We start from the raw sequence: 16,934 nt of genomic DNA, 5'->3' as shown, positions 1-16,934 counted from the left end.
GTGTGGCTTCATATCTGGGTCCTCTATTCTGTTCCACTGGTCTTCATTTCTGTTTTTGTGCCAGTACCATGCTGTTTTTATTGTTATTGCTTTGTAATATAGTTTGAAGTCAGGTATCGTGATACCTCCTGCATTGTTCTTTTGACTGAGTATTGCCTTGGCTATTTGTGGCCTCTTGTGTTTCCATATAAATTTCATGGTAGATTTTTCAATCCCTTTAATGAATGTCATTGGAATTTTGATGGGAATTACATTAAACATGTAGATTACTTTGGGGAGTATCGACATTTTTACTATGTTGATTCTACCAATCCATGAGCATGGGAGATCTCTCCACTTTCTACAGTCTTCCTCAATCTCTTTCTTCAGAAGTGTATAGTTTTCCTTGTAGAGGTCTTTCACATCTTTTGTTAGGTTTACACCTAGGTATTTGATTTTTTTTGATGCTATTGTAAATGGAATTGTTTTCATATATTCTTTTTCAGTTTGTTCATTATTAGTGTATAGAAATGCTAATGATTTTGCTATGTTGATTTTATATCCTGCTACCTCACTATAGCTATTGATGGTGTCTAGGAGCTTCTGAGTAGAGTTTTTTCAGTCTTTAAGGTATAGGATCATGTCATCTGCAAATAGGGATATTTTGACAGTTTCTTTACCTATTTGTATTCCTTTTATTCCTTCTTCTTGCCTAATTGCTCTGGCTAGGAATTCCGGTACTATGTTGAATAGGAGTGGAGATAGTGGGCATCCTTATCTAGTTCCTGATTTTAGAGGGAATGGTTTCAGTTTTTCTCCATTAAGTATAATGCTGGCTGTAGGTTTGTCATATGTAGCTTTTATAATGTTGAGGTGCTTTCCTTCTATTCCTAGTTTTCTTAGAGCTTTTATCATGAAATGGTGTTGGATCTTATCAAAGGCTTTTTCTGCATCTATTGAGATGATCAAGTGGTTTTTGTCTTTGCTTCTGTTAATGTGGTTTATTACGTTTATTGATTTTCATATGTTGAACCACCCCTGCATTCCAGGAATGAAGCCTACTTGGTTATGGTGAATAATCTTTTTGATGTGTTGTTGAATTCGGTTTGCCATTATTTTGTTGAGGATTTTTGCATTGATGTTCATTAAGGAGATTGGCCTATAGTTCTCCTTTTTGGAGGTGTCTTTGCCTGGTTTTGGGATAAGTGTAGTACTGGCTTCATCAAATGTGTTAGGCAGTTTTCCTTCCCTTTCTATTTCATGGAACAGTTTAAAGAGGGTTGTATCAGTTTTTCTTTAAAGGTCTGATAGAATTCAGCAGAGAATCCATCAGGTCCTGGACTTTTCTTTTTGGGGAGACTCTTGATTGCTGCTTAATTTCATTTTGTGTTATAGGTCTATTCAGGTGATTAATATCTTCTTGGTTCAGTTTTGGATGATCATATGTACCTAGAAATGTGTCTATTTCTTTAAGATTTTCAAATTTATTTGAATATAGGTTCTCAAAGTAGTCTCTGATGATTTCCTGGACTTCCATGGTGTTTGTTGTTATCTCCCCTTTGCATTCCTGATTCTACTAATTCGCGTTTTTTTCTCTCCTCATTTTAGTCAGGTTTGCCAGGGGTCTGTCGATCTTGTTTATTTTTTCAAAGAACCAACTTTTTGTTTCATTAATTCTTTCTGTGGTTTTTTTTTGGTTTCTATTTTGTTGATTTCAGCTCTTATTTTTATGATTTCTCTCCTTCTATTTGTTTTGGGATTTGCTTGTTCTTGTTTTTCTAGGAGTTTGAGATGTATCATTAGGTCATTGATTTGGGATCTTTCAATCTTTTTAATATATGCACTCATGGCTATAAACTTTCCTCTCAGGACTGCCTTAGCTGTGTCCCATAGGTTCCGGTAGGTTGTGTTTTCATTTTCATTGACTTCCAGGAACTTTTTAATTTCCTCTTTTATTTCATCAATGACCCCTTGTTCATTAAGTAATGAGTTATTCAGTTTCCAGCTGTTCGTGTGTTTTTTGTCTTTACTTTTGTTGTTGAGTTCTAGTTTTATTGCATTGTGGTCAGATAGTATGCATGGTATAATTTCTATTTTCTTGTATTTGCTGAGGCTTACTTTGTGCCCTAGGATATGATCTATTTTGGAGAAGGTTCCAGGGGCTGCCGAGAAGAATGTATATTGTGTAGAAGTTGGATGAAATGTTCTGTAGACATCAAGTAAGTCCATTTGGTCTATTATATATTTTAGATCTTGGATTTCTTTATTGATTTTTTTGTTTGGATGACCTATCTATTGATGATAATGGGGTGTTAAAGTCTCCCACAACCACTGTATTGGAGTTACTATATGCTTTTAGGTCTTTCAGGGTATGTTTGATGAAATTGGGTGTGTTGACATTGGGTTCATATAGGTTGATAATTATTTCCTTTTGGTCTATTTCCCCTTTTATTAGTATGGAATGTCCTTCTTTATCTTGTTTGATCAATTTAGGTTTGAAGTCTACTTTGTCAGAGAAAAGTATTGCTACTCCTGTCTGTTTTCGGGGGCCATTGGCTTGGTAAATCTTCTTCTAGCCTTTCATCCTAAGCCTATGCTTATTTCTGTTGGTGAGATGGGTCTCCTGTAGGCAACAAATTGTTGGATCTTCCTTTTTAATCCATTTCGTCAAGCGGTGCCTTTTGATGGGTGAATTAAGTCCGTTAACATTAAGCGTTAGTACCGATAGGTATGTGGTGATTCTTTAGTTGTCTTAGTTGTTTGAAGGTTTGATTGTGTGTACCTAAGTTGAGGTTACTCTCTACTTTCTTGCTTTTTCTTTTCCTGTAGTTTGTTGCTGCCTGCCCGTTCATGGTTATGTTGGGTTTCACTTTCTGTGTGCAGCATCTCTTGAAGAATCTTTTGTAGTGGTGGCTTTGTGGTCACATATTGTTTTAGAGTCTGCTTATCATGGGAGACTTTTATTGCTCCATCTATTTTGAATGATAGTTTTGCTGGGTAGAGTATTCTGGGGTTGAAGTTATTTTCATTCAGTGCCCGGAAGATCTCTCCCCAAACTCTTCTTGCTTTTAATGTTTCTGTTGAGAAGTCTGCTGTGATTTTGATGGGTTTACCTTTGTATGTTATTTGTTTTTTCTCTCTTACAGCCTTCAATATTCTTTCCCTAGTTTCTGAACTTGTTGTTTTAATGATGATATGTCGTGGGGTAGTTCTGTTTTGATCTGGTTTGTTTGGTGTTCTGGAGGCCTCTTGCATCTGTATGGGAATATCTTTCTCTAGATTTGGGAAATTTTCTGTTATTATTTTGTTGAATATATTGTGCATTCCCTTTGCTTGCACCTCTTCTCCTTCTTCGATGCCCAAGAGTCTCAGGTTTGGTCTTTTGATGGAGTTGGTGAGTTTTTGCATTTTCTTTTCACAGGTCTTTAGTTGTTTAATTAATAGTTCTTTGGTTTTTCCTTTAATTACCATTTCATCTTTGAGTTCTGAGTTTCTGTCTTCTGTTTGTTCTGTTCTGCTGGATTGGTCCTCCGTTTTGTTTTGCAGTTCTGTTTTGTTCTTTTTTCTGAGGTTTTTCCATATCCTGGGTCATTTCCTCTTTAATGTTGTCTATTTTTGTCCTGAGTTCATTTATCTGTTTATCAATCGTGTGCTTTGTTTCACTTTGGTGTTTATATAGTGCTTCTATGGTTTCCTTTATTTCTTCTTTTGCTTTTTCAAATTCTCTATTTTTGTTGTCTTGGAATTTCTTGAGTGTCTCCTGTACAGTTTTGTTGACCATATCCAGTATCATCTCTATAAAATTCTCATTGAGTACCTGTAGTATTTCTTCTTTTAGATTATTCTTGTGGACTTCATTGGGTTCTTTGGCATAGTTTATCTTCATTTTGTTGGAGCCTGGATCCGAGTTTCTATTTTCTTCATTTCCCTCTGGTTCCTGTACTAATTTTTTGCTGTGGGGCAACTGGTTTCCCTGTTTTTTCTGTCTTCCCGTCATTGCCCTTGGTGTTGTTATTGTCCCTGTACTGTGTGCGATTAAGTATTTTCTAGCTTGTAATAATAGCACTAGTGATATTTAGAATGGAAGGGTGAGAGGGGATGGAAAGCAAAGAAGTTAAAGGAAAAGGAAAAACAAATAAACAAGTAGAAAAAACAAAACAAAGAAACAAACAAAAAAGTTTCAAAGATATAAACAGAGAGAGACAGTGTACTAATCAACCATAAGCTGAAAAGGCATTAGAGAGACAGAGAGAGGATTGAAAAAAAAAAATAAAAAAATAAAAATAAATGAAAAATATATATACAAAAATAAATAAATAAAAATTTAAAAGTCTCCAAGTTCAAATGCAATAAACTTTCAGTCTTAATAATTTTGGTGTTTGTCCCTCAGCCTCCAATCCTGGAGATGGTGCCTCAGATTTTGTTCTGTAGTTGTCTCATCAAAGAGGAAAAATAAAATAAAACAGAACCATACAAAACAAAAAAAAACCCCACAATGTGTCCTAAGTTCAAATACAATACAGTTTCAGTAAGTTTTTCAGCATGCAGGTGTAGTTTGGTTGTTTTCTCATCAAAGGTAGGGAGAGAGAAAAAAAAGAGTCTGGAGACAGGTCTGTGAATGGCTATCTGTGGCTGTGGCTGCTGTTGCTGGCAGTTTTATTTATGCAGATCTCTGGGGTGAGCTTAGCACTCATCTGGCCCTGCAGGCTTTGATTACTCAGAGTTCTCCTGTGCGGGAGCCTCTGCTACAAGCTTTCCCCTTTCCAAGCACACTGGGAAAGGTGACACTGCACCCGCGTTCTCAGGCCTGCGTGTTTATTTACAGTTCACGTGGGAAGTGGGTCTTCCCCCCTCTCCTGTGGAGTTTTCTTCCCTCCTCCACTTTTACAAGCTTTCCCGCTCCTGGTTTCTGGGTGTGTGCAGCGTGTGTGCAGCTGCTCCTGCCTTCTCTGGCCCTGCTTGTTTATTTACAGTTCCATGAGGGATTCCCCTCCCCACCACTTCAGCGCTCAGGGGCCCCGCCCTCTTTGCTATGTGTCTTCATTGTTCTTATTGCTTATTACTCAGTTTCTCTTTTTTTCCCCGGGTGGAGGTTGGTCTGTCCAGGGGGCTATGCTGATGTGGCCCAGGGTTGTCTGTGGGAGTACCGCGGACTGCTAAGCTCCCCTTGTCTGCATCTTCCCAAGTTGTCTGGGCGCCGGCGTCTAGTGGCGGCCAGGGAGCCCTCCTGGTTTCTCCATTCAACGTGAAGTGGAGATTCTCTGCACAGGCTGGAGGTGTGGAGGGGTCAAAGTTTTGCCTCCTCTTGGAGGTTTTTCCTGTAAGGTGTGTCTCCAGCATCTCTCCAAGATTTTACTTTAGGAGGCACGTTTTCTGCTTCCTCCCTCTAGCCACCATCTTGGAATCCCCTGGTAATTTGTAATTTAAATTTGTTATTTAAATAAAAGATCTAAATTTTGAGAAACATTGCCTAAAAGCATACATAGAATAGTTGAATTATTAGTAACACTGTTGTAATGTGTAATGTGTAGGGGAAGGGAGATAGCAAGAACTGGTGAAGTCCTACAGATGGTGAAAGGACGAGGACACACAAGAGCAGGAGAAGAACCCAAAAGGAATAAAACGTTTTGAAAGAGCTTCAGCAGCATTCCTCATAGTGAAGATCAGTTTTCTCTCTGGGAATATTTATATTTCATTTCAATGTTTCAGTTCAGTTTGTTGAATGATGAGATGTCAGATTTCATATTTGCAAAAAAAGAAATCAATATTTGCTTTGTAATTGTCTTTTTAAATCTGTATTTCATACTGAAAATTTTCATAATTCATTTTCCAATGATTTTTTGATAATTTATTAACAGTTAGCAATTTTTATATTTAGTATTGTCCCATAGATAAGATTGTAATCTAAAAAGGAAAAAAACCTGTTTTCCTTAAGTATTAGGTAGCTAAAAATACTGTAATAAAAATTTTACAATGTAAAAAGTAAGTGTTCTTCACTGTAAAAACTGACATTTCTTGAGTGCCTACTATGTGCACTCTGTTACCCACTCTTTAAGGGAAAAGGGAATTCCCAGAATTCCCTCAAAAGCTGAAGGAGCTAGAGTTTGAACAAGAGACTAGTTTTTATTTTTATTTATTTATTTATTTATTTATTTATTTAATGTATCTGGGGATATGGTTCACTGAAAGTTAAATGACAGTTAAATATTTTATTTTATTTATTTATTTTTTTTAAGATTTTTTTTTTCATTTTTCTTTTATTATTCATATGTGCATACAAGGATTGGTTCATTTCTCCCCACTGCCCCCACCCCCTCCCTTACCACCCACTCCGCCCCCTCCCTCTACCCCCCCAATACCCAGCAGAAACTATTTTGCCCTTATTTCTAATTTTGTTGTAGAGAGAGTATAAGCAATAATAGGAAGGAACAAGAGTTTTAAAAACTACATCTTACTGTCCAGATCACAAAGATTTGATCAGGTGATAGATTTCTATATTCAAATTTATATACATAATGAATAATCAGAATTATGGAAGTAGAGATAACTTTCGTATCATAAAAACATAACTTAACAAATGAATGCTTTAAAAAAGTGCACCCAGCAGTATATATCATAGAATCTACATATTTATACTAAATTTTGAAAGGGGATTTTACTCTAAGTGATCTCCAATTTGCATAACTTATGCTGTGTCATTTCAAACTCTTTAATTTACAGAAAAACAATGAAGAACACCATCGTTTACAGAAAGGGTCTCCATTCAAGTTAAATCTTTACCCAAGAGAGTATTTTGACACTAATCCTTATTTTCTGGAGAAACCTTTACCTCCAATTAAAAGAGAGGAGAAGAAAGAATCACTTTTGAGCCCTTTTAAACCCTCTTCTCCTGGAAAAAAGGTAAGTTTAAAATTTTTAGAATGAAAATAATTTAAGAATTGTAAAGAAATACTGCCTCCAGCCTAGTGTGGTGGTGTAATCTTGGCAAGGATTTTGAGTTGGAGGCCTGCCTGAGCTACATAGTGAGACCTTGTGTCAAAAAACAAAAACAGAAACAAAATCTGGGCTTGGTGGCTCACATCTGTATTTCCAGCTATTTGGGAGGCAGAGATTGGGAGGATTGCAGTTTGAGGCCAGCATGGCAAAAACTTAGTGAGACCCAGTCTCACAAAACAAACCATGTGGTGTGCATACCTATAATCCCAGCTCCACTGGAGATGGATGAAGGAGATTTGAAATCTGAGGCCAGCCTGGGCAAAAGCATGAGACCCTATCTCAAAAACAAACTAAAAGGACTGGGGTTGTGGCCCACATGGTAGAATGCTTGCCTAGCAAGTATAAGACCCTTAGTTCAATGCTCAGTACTGGAAACAAAAATAAACAAAACAAGGGGAAAAAGAAATGCTTCCTCCAGCTGTTAAATTATTTTATTACCCCTGAAAATACTGAAGTTTTCTTTGTATGGATGCCAAGAATCATGAAACCCAATTTTACAAAATTATGTAAAGCCACAGAACATGACTAGTGTGGAGGATAAGGAAGGTCCTGTAATGAAGTAATTAGTGATAACTTCAAATGTATTTGAATTTACAATGATTTTTCAAAGTTGCCTAATCGAAACCACAAAAGCCAAGTCATCTTTTAATTTTGAAATGGTGATTAAAATGAATGGTCTCCCTGATGCAGAAGTTTATAGGCCGTGAGAATAGAATTTATAATGCTCAGATAGTTTATAAATCTCACTTTATCCTTTTGTCTCTCCCTTACTCTTTTTTCTCTATGAATTGCCTGTTCATTTTCCCTGAAGACTTTCTATTAGGATGTTTGGGTTTTTCATATTGATTTGTAAGATTTTTTCATATAGTAATGATGCTGTTTTTTTGTCATTTGTGTTGAAAATCATTTTTTCTAGTCTGTTGGATCTTTGACCATGGTTATGATATTTGTGATGTTCAGAAACTTAATATTTGATGTTAAATTTTCCTACTCTTTGTGGTGAGATTTATGCCATTTTTCAGAATGGCTTTCTTCACTACTAATATTAGAATAATATACCTTCTTGAGTTCTTCTATTAATCTTATCCCTCTGCATTTAGGGCTTTATAGAAGTGATGTGAAGAATGAGGTAAGGCTCCAGCTTTCATCTTTCCCAAATTCAGTTTTTGAAGCAGAAGGAAACTGGGGGGAGCCTGGGAATGCTCTGTATCTTGACCATGGTAGTGGTTTCAAGATTGTGTGCATCTGTCAAAATGCATACAATCATGTGCTTCAAATGGATGTGGTTTGTTATATGTGAATTAGACTTCAGTGAAACTAAGTTTGAAAAAACCATTTGTCCCTAGTCTCCTGATGGAATAAGTCATTCTTAACATTACTGCTTTGAAATGCCATATTTATCAAAATTCACATTTGTTGAGTGTATATTTTTGAATTTCCATTCTAGGGGACCATTTATTTTTGCCAAATCACTTTTAATTACTCTAGTATTTAATATTAGGTTGTCTAATATCTTCTTTCTACTCTTTGAAACAGTTATATTGGCTATTATCTCATATTTATTCTTTAGAACTTGAGAATTATTTTATAAAACTGTCCCTCCTAAGAAAATCGCTTTTGCTACAAAATTAAATATTCAGAATTTTTGATATATTAATGTATTTTAATTTGAACCTTGTGATCTAGGAATATTCTACTTAAAAAGTCTTCTTTTATATCTTTTGCACAGTTTTATATTTAATGTGACATAGCTTTGCATATTTTACATTTATTCCTCATTATTTTAAGGCTATGGTTAATAGTTTTTTTTCTCCCTCCCATTTTCCTTCATTTTATGTCTCTATAAAAATATGTGATTTAAAAAAATAACTGCAGTCTTATTAATGTTTCTTATGTTCTGATCAGTATTCTGTTCTTTTTTAGATTTTCAGGTATATGATTATATTACCTATAGATAATTTTGCTCTTCTCTTTCTAATATGTATACATCTTATATCATGCTCAGATCCATTTGTGTTGGCCAGCAAAGTGGACATTCTTCCCTTAATCTTGACTTTAATAGGCATACTGTTAATCCTTCATTTTTATAGGTGCCAAAATAGGAATAATTTGGAAATAGTTATTGCATTTTATTGATTTATATTGAACTTTATTGGATGTATGTTGAGTTTTATCAAATGGTATAATCTATTTGTCACCTTTTTCTCTCTTTTTACTTGTTACAAGGTGACTAACAATAACACAGTTCCTGGAAGTACTCTTAATTTGTGGTATTGTATTAATCTTTAAATGTAAGACTGTGTTTTATTTGGTAATGTTTTATTAAGTGCTTCTGCACCAATTTGTGAGTGTGTGTGTGTGTGTTGCTAGGGATCAAGGCTAGGCCTCACAGACACTAGGCTGTACCACTGAACTATCCTGTCAGCCCTGGCACCAATAATTTGAAATGTGATTAGTCTGTACATTTTTGTATATGCCTTAATCTATTTTTGGTATAAAACGGATACTGGCATCTTTAAATAATTGTGCACATTTCCTTCCTTCCTGTTTTCCATTACAGTTTAAAAGTACTGGAAATTTTTGTTCTTGAAGGTTTGAAAGAACTCACTTGGGAAGTGCTCTGGGTTTATCCCTGTGATGGGGTAGCTCTTAGTCTGCTTGCTCAATTCTTGCATGATGTCTCTATTCTCTGTTCCTTTTTTGGTCAATTTTGATCATATATACTTTCTTACAAAATAATTTCATTTGTGTTTTCAAATTAACATAGAGGCTTACAAAATATTATCTTATACTTTTGATATTCCAAATAGTTATGCATATATCCCACTCCTTTTTTTATTCTTTGTTAGTTTTTTTTTATATATATATTTTTTTATTATTCATATGTGCATACAAGGCTTGGTTCATTTCTCCCCCCTGCCCCCACCCCCTCCCTTACCACCCACTCCACCCCCTCCCGCTCCCCTCCCTCAATACCCAGCAGAAACTATTTTGCCCTTATCTCTAATTTTGTTGTAGAGAGAGTATAAGCAATAATAGGAAGGAACAAGGGTTTTTGCTGGTTGAGATAAGGATAGCTATACAGGGCATTGACTCACATTGATTTCCTGTGCGTGGGTGTTACCTTCTAGGTTAATTCTTTTTGATCTAACCTTTTCTCTAGTTCCTGGTCCCCTTTTCCTATTGGCCTCAGTTGCTTTAAGGTATCTGCTTTAGTTTCTCTGCATTAAGGGCAACAAATGCTAGCTAGTTTTTTAGGTGTCTTACCTATCCTCACCCCTCCCTTGTATGCTCTCACTTTTATCATGTGCTCATAGTCCAATCCCCTTGTTGTGTTTGCCCTTGATCTAATGTCCACATATGAGGGAGAACATACGATTTTTGGTCTTTTGAGCCAGGCTAACCTCACTCAGAATGATGTTCTCCAATTCCATCCATTTACCAGCGAATGATAACATTTCGTTCTTCTTCATGGCTGCATAAAATTCCATTGTGTATAGATACCACATTTTCTTAATCCATTCGTCAGTGCTGGGGCATCTTGGCTGTTTCTATAACTTGGCTATTGTGAATAGTGCCGCAATAAACATGGATGTGCAGGTGCCTCTGGAGTAACAGTCTTTTGGGTATATCCCCAAGAGTGGTATTGCTGGATCAAATGGTAGATCGATGTCCAGCTTTTTAAGTAGCCACCAAATTTTTTTCCAGAGTGGTTGTACTAGTCTACATTCCCACCAACAGTGTAAGAGGGTTCCTTTTTCCCCGCATCCTCGCCAACACCTGTTGTTGGTGGTGTTGCTGATGATGGCTAGTCTAACAGGGGTGAGGTGGAATCTTAGTGTGGTTTTAATTTGCATTTCCTTTATTGCTAGAGATGGTGAGCATTTTTTCATGTGTTTTCTGGCCATTTGAATTTCTTCTTTTGAGAAAGTTCTGTTTAGTTCACATGCCCATTTCTTTATTGGTTCATTAGTTTTGGGAGAATTTAGTTTTTTAAGTTCCCTGTATATTCTGGTTATCAGTCCTTTGTCTGATGTATAATTGGCAAATATTTTCTCCCACTCTGTGGGTGTTCTCTTCAGTTTAGAGACCATTTCTTTTGATGAACAGAAGCTTTTTAGTTTTATGAGGTCCCATTTATCTATGCTATCTCTTAGTTGCTGTGCTGCTGGGGTTTCATTGAGAAAGTTCTTACCTATACCTACTAACTCCAGAGTATTTCCTACTCTTTCTTGTATCAACTTAAGAGTTTGGGGTCTGATATTAAGATCCTTGATCCATTTTGAGTTAATCTTGGTATAGGGTGATATACATGGATCTAGTTTCAGTTTTTTGCAGACTGCTAACCAGTTTTCCCAGCAGTTTTTGTTGAAGAGGCTGCTATTTCTCCATCGTATATTTTTAGCTCCTTTGTCAAAGATAAGTTGCTCGTAGTTGTGTGGCTTCATATCTGGATCCTCTATTCTGTTCCACTGGTCTTCATGTCTGTTTTTGTGCCAGTACCATGCTGTTTTTATTGTTATTGCTTTGTAATATAGTTTGAAGTCAGGTATTGTGATACCTCCTGCATTGTTCTTTTGACTGAGTATTGCCTTGGCTATTCGTGGCCTCTTGTGTTTCCATATAAATTTCACAGTAGATTTTTCACTCTCTTTAATGAATGTCATTGGAATTTTGATGGGAATTGCATTAAACATGTAGATTACTTTGGGGAGTATCGACATTTTTACTATGTTGATTCTACCAATCCATGAGCATGGGAGATCTCTCCACTTTCTATAGTCTTCCTCAATCTCTTTCTTCAGAAGTGTATAGTTTTCCTTGTAGAGGTCTTTCACATCTTTTGTTAGGTTTACACCTAGGTATTTGATTTTTTTTGAGGCTATTGTAAATGGAATTGTTTTCATACATTCTTTTTCCGTTTGCTCATTGTTAGTGTATAGAAATGCTAATGATTTTTCTATGTTGATTTTATATCCTGCTACCTTGCTATAGCTATTGATGATGTCTAGAAGCTTCTGAGTAGAGTTTTTTGGGTCTTTAAGGTATAGGATCATGTCGTCTGCAAATAGGGATATTTTGACAGTTTCTTTACCTATTTGTATTCCTTTTATTCCTTCTTCTTGCCTAATTGCTCTGGCTAGGAATTCCAGTACTATGTTGAATAGGAGTGCAGATAGTGGGCTTCCTTGTCTGGTTCCTGATTTTAGAGGGAATGGTTTTAATTTTTCTCCGTTAAGTATAATGCTGGCTGTAGGTTTGTCATATGTAGCTTTTATAATGTTGAGGTACTTTCCTTCTATTCCTAGTTTTCTTAGAGCTTTTATCATGAAATGATGTTGGATCTTATCAAAGGCTTTTTCTGCATCTATTGAGATGATCAAGTGGTTTTTGTCTTTGCTTCTGTTAATGTGGTTTATTACGTTTATTGATTTTCGTATGTTGAACCACCCCTGCATCCCTGGGATGAAGCCTACCTGGTCGTTGTGAATAATCTTTTTGATGTGTTGCTGAATTCGATTTGCCATTATTTTGTTGAGGATTTTTGCATCAATGTCCATTAAGGAGATTGGCCTATAGTTCTCCTTTTTGGAGGTGTCTTTGCCTGGTTTTGGGATAAGTGTAATACTGGCTTCATAAAATGTGTTTGGCAGTTTTCCTTCCCTTTCTATTTCATGGAACAGTTTAAGGAGGGTTGGTATCAGTTCTTCTTTAAAGGTCTGATAGAATTCAGCAGAGAATCCATCAGGTCCTGGACTTTTCTTTTTGGGGAGACTCTTGATTGCTGCTTCAATTTCATTTTGTGTTATAGGTCTATTCAGGTGATTAATTTCCTCTTGGTTCAGTTTTGGATGATCATATGTATCTAGAAATCTGTCCATTTCTTTTAGATTTTCAAATTTATTTGAATATAGGTTCTCAAAGTAGTCTCTGATGATTTCCTGGACTTCCATGGTGTTTGTTGTTATCTCCCCTTTTGCATTCCTAATTCTACTAATTTGTGTTTTTTCTCTCCTCATTTTAGTCAGGTTTGCCAGGGGTCTATCGATCTTGTTTATTTTTTCAAAGAACCAACTTTTTGTTTCATTAATTCTTTGTATGGTTTTTTTGGTTTCTATTTTGTTGATTTCAGCTCTTATTTTTATGATTTCTCTCCTTCTATTTGTTTTGGGATTTGCTTGTTCTTGTTTTTCTAGGAGTTTGAGATGTATCATTAGGTCATTGATTTGGGATCTTTCAATCTTTTTAATATATGCACTCATGGCTATAAACTTTCCTCTCAAGACTGCCTTAGCTGTGTCCCATAGGTTCCGGTAGGTTGTGTTTTCATTTTCATTGACTTCTAGGAACTTTTTAATTTCCTCTTTTATTGTATCGATGATCCATTCTTCATTAAGTAATGAGTTATTTAGTTTCCAGCTGTTTGCATGTTTTTGTCTTTACTTTTGTTGTTGAGTTCTACTTTTACTGCATTGTGGTCAGATAGTATGCATGGTATTATTTCTATTTTCTTATATTTGCTGAGGCTTGCTTTGTGCCCTAGGATATGATCTATTTTGGAGAAGGTTCCATGGGCTGCTGAGAAGAATGTATATTGTGTAGAGGTTGGATGAAATGTTCTGTAGACATCTACTAGGTCCACTTGATCTATTGCATATTTTAGATCTTGGATTTCTTTATTGAGTTTTTGTTTGGATGACCTATCTATTGATGATAATGGAGTGTTAAAGTCTCCCACAACCACTGTGTTGGCGTTTATATATGCTTTTAGGTCTTTCAGGGTATGTTTGATGAAATTGGGTGCGTTGACATTGGGTTCATATAGGTTGATAATTATTATTTCCTTTTGGTCTATTTCCCCTTTTATTAGTATGGAATGTCCTTCTTTATCTCGTTTGATCAATGTAGGTTTGAAGTCTACTTTGTCAGAGATAAGTATTGCTACTCCTGCTTGTTTTCGGGGGCCATTGGCTTGGTAAATCTTCTTCCAGCCTTTCATCCTAAGCATATGCTTATTTCTGTCGGTGAGATGAGTCTCCTGTAAGCAACAAATTGTTGGATCTTCTTTTTTAATCCATTTTGTCAAACGGTGTCTTTTGATGGGTGAATTAAGTCCATTAACATTAAGTGTTAGTACTGATAGGTATGTGGTGATTCCTGCCATTTAGTTATCTTAGTTGTTTGAAGGTTTGATTGTGTGTACCTAACTTGATGTTACTCTCTACTGTCTTGCTTTTTCTTATCCTGTGGTTTGGTGCTGCCTGCCTTTTCATGGTTAAGTTGGGTGTCACTTTCTGTGTGCAGGATCCCTTGCAGAATCTTTTGTAATGGTGGCTTTGTGGTCACATATTGTTTTAGTTTCTGCTTATCATGGAAGACTTTTATTGCTCCATCTATTTTGAATGATAGCTTTGCTGGGTAGAGTATCCTGGGGTTGAAGTTATTTTCATTCAGTGCCCAGAAGATCTCACCCCACGCTCTTCTTGCTTTTAATGTTTCTGTTGAGAAGTCTGCTGTGATTTTGATGGGTTTACCTTTGTATGTTACTTGTTTTTTCTCTCTTACAGCCTTCAATATTCTTTCCTTAGTTTCTGAACTTGTTTTAATGATGATATGTTGTGGAGTAGTTCTATTTTGATCTGGTCTGTTTGGTGTCCTGGAGGCCTCTTGCATTTGTATGGGAATATCTTTCTCTAGATTTGGGAAATTTTCCGTTATTATTTTGTTGAATATATTACGCATTCCCTTCGCTTGCACCTCTTCTCCTTCTTCGATGCCCATGATTCTCAAGTTTGGTCTTTTGATGGAGTCAGTGAGTTCTTGCATTTTTTTTCACAGGTCTTGAGTTGTTTAATTAATAGTTCTTCAGTTTTTCCTTTAATTACCATTTCATCTTCAAGTTCTGAGATTCTGTCTTCTGTTTGTTCTATTCTGCTGGATTGGCCTTCCGTTTTGTTTTGCAGTTCTGTTTCGTTCTTTTTTCTGAGGTTTTCCATATCCTGGCTGTTTTCTTCTTTATTGTTGTCTATTTTTGTCCTGAGTTCATTTATCCATTTATTCATTGTGTTCTCTCTTTCACTTTGGTGTTTATACAGTGCTTCTGTGGTTTCCTTTATTTCTTCTTTTGCTTTTTCAAATTCTCTATTTTTATTGTCTTGGAATTTCTTGAGTGTCTCCTGTACATTTTGGTTGACCCTATCCAGTATCATCTCTATAAAATTCTCATTGAGTACTTGTAGTATGTCTTCTTTTAAATTATTCTTGTGGGCTTCATTGGGTCCTTTGGCATAGTTTATCTTCATTTTGTTGGAGTCTGGCTCTGAGTTTCTGTTCTCTTCATTCCCCTCTGGTTCCTGTACTAATTTTTTGCTGTGGGGAAACTGGTTTCCTTGTTTTTTCTGTCTTCCCGTCATTGTCCTTGGTGTTGTTACTGTCCCTGTACTGTGTGTAATTAAGTATTTTCTAGCTTGTAATAATAACAATGGTAATATTGAGAATGGAAGAGTGAGCTGAGATGGAAAGCAAGAAGTTAAAGAAAAGGGGAAAACAAATATACAGACAAGAGGGAGAAAGCAGAACAAGGTATCAGACAAGAGAGTTTCAAAGGTATAAACAGGGAGTGTTAGTGTACTAATCGACAGTAAGCTGAACAGACAATAGAGAGACAGAGAGAGGATTGAAAATCAAAGATAAAAAAAATAAAAAATAAGTATATGAAAGTAATATCTATTTATAAAAATGAATTAAAATAAAATGGAGAATAGAAAATTAAAAAAAAAAAACAAACCAAAAAACTTCCAAGTTTATATGCAATGCAATTTCAGTCTTAATAATTTGGATGTCCGTCTCAATCTCCAGTCCTGGAGTTGGTGCCTCAGATGTTGTTCTGTAGTTGTCTCATCAAAGGGGATGCATAAAGTAGAACAAAACTACACTCACACACACACAGAAGAAAAAAAAAAAAAAGCCCCAGCATGTATCCCCAGTTCAAATGCAATACAGTTTCAGTAAGTTTTTCAGCATGCAGGTGTAATTCGGTTGTTCTCTCATCAAAGGTAGGGAGAAAAAGAAAAAAAAGCGTCTGGAGACAGTTCTGAGAGTGGTATCTGCAATTGTGGCTTGCCTGCCTGCTGCTCTCAGCCTGTAGCTGGCGGCGTTATTTATGCAGATCTCTGGGGTGAGCTAGCACTCACCTGGTCCCACAGGCTTTGTTTGCTCAGAGTTCTCCTGTGCAGAAGCCTCTGCCACAGGCTTTCCCCTTTCCAAGCACTGGGAAAGGTGATACTGCCCCGCGTTGTCAGGCCTGCGTGTTTATTTACAGTTCACGTGGGAAGTGGGTCTTCCCTCCTCTAACAAGCGTCCCCGCTCCTGGTTGCTGGGCGTGCCCCGCTCCCGCCAGAGCCTCTCCAGCCCGCCCGGCTTGTTTATTTACAGTCCCGGGAAGGATTCCCTTCCCCCAATCTTCGCTCTGGCCCAGGCTTGTCTGTGGGGGAACCGCAGTATCGCGAAGCTCACCTGGTCCGCGTCTTCCCACGCCATATGGGCGCCGGCCACTGGCGGCCCCGGGGGCCTCCTCGGTTCTCCGTTTAACGTGAAGTGGAGATTCTCTGCGCCGGCTGGAGATGTGGAGGAGTCAAAGTTATGCCTTTTCTGTGATTATGCCTGCAAAGTGTGTCTCCAGCGTCTCTCCAAGATTTCACTATAGGAGGGTCGCTTTCTGCTTCCTCCCTCTAGCTGCCATCTTGGAATTTCTGTTAGTTTGTTTTTGAGACAGCATCTCACTGTGTAACCCAGGCTGGCCTTGAACACTTGATTCTCCTGCCTCATCTTCCCAAGTGCTGGGATTATAGACATGTGCCACCACACATGGCTCTCTTTATGCTTAATTCTGATATTACATTGTCTATTTAGTCTATTCTTTTAAGAATCCTGTGGTGGTCTGATTTGCCATTTATATT

The 16,934-nt window shown here is 36.8% G+C and overlaps 1 protein-coding gene across 6 annotated transcripts in view; it reads left to right on the top strand.

Moving 5' to 3' along the window:
* Positions 1-16,934, top strand: part of Cfap96 (cilia and flagella associated protein 96) — a 43,285-nt gene that overhangs the window by 10,124 nt on the left and 16,227 nt on the right. For all 6 annotated transcript variants that reach the window (XM_074054852.1, XM_074054851.1, XM_074054850.1 and 3 more), the window contains one exon: positions 6,700-6,879. In XM_074054852.1, coding sequence (XP_073910953.1) covers positions 6,700-6,879 — 180 coding nt within the window. The remainder of the gene's footprint in view (positions 1-6,699; positions 6,880-16,934) is intronic.

This window comes from Castor canadensis, chromosome 14, assembly GCF_047511655.1.
Source record: "Castor canadensis chromosome 14, mCasCan1.hap1v2, whole genome shotgun sequence".
Taxonomy (NCBI): Eukaryota; Metazoa; Chordata; class Mammalia; order Rodentia; family Castoridae; genus Castor; species Castor canadensis.
The sequence above is the reverse complement of the archived record's forward strand: the minus strand, read 5'-3'. Positions and strand labels throughout refer to the sequence as shown.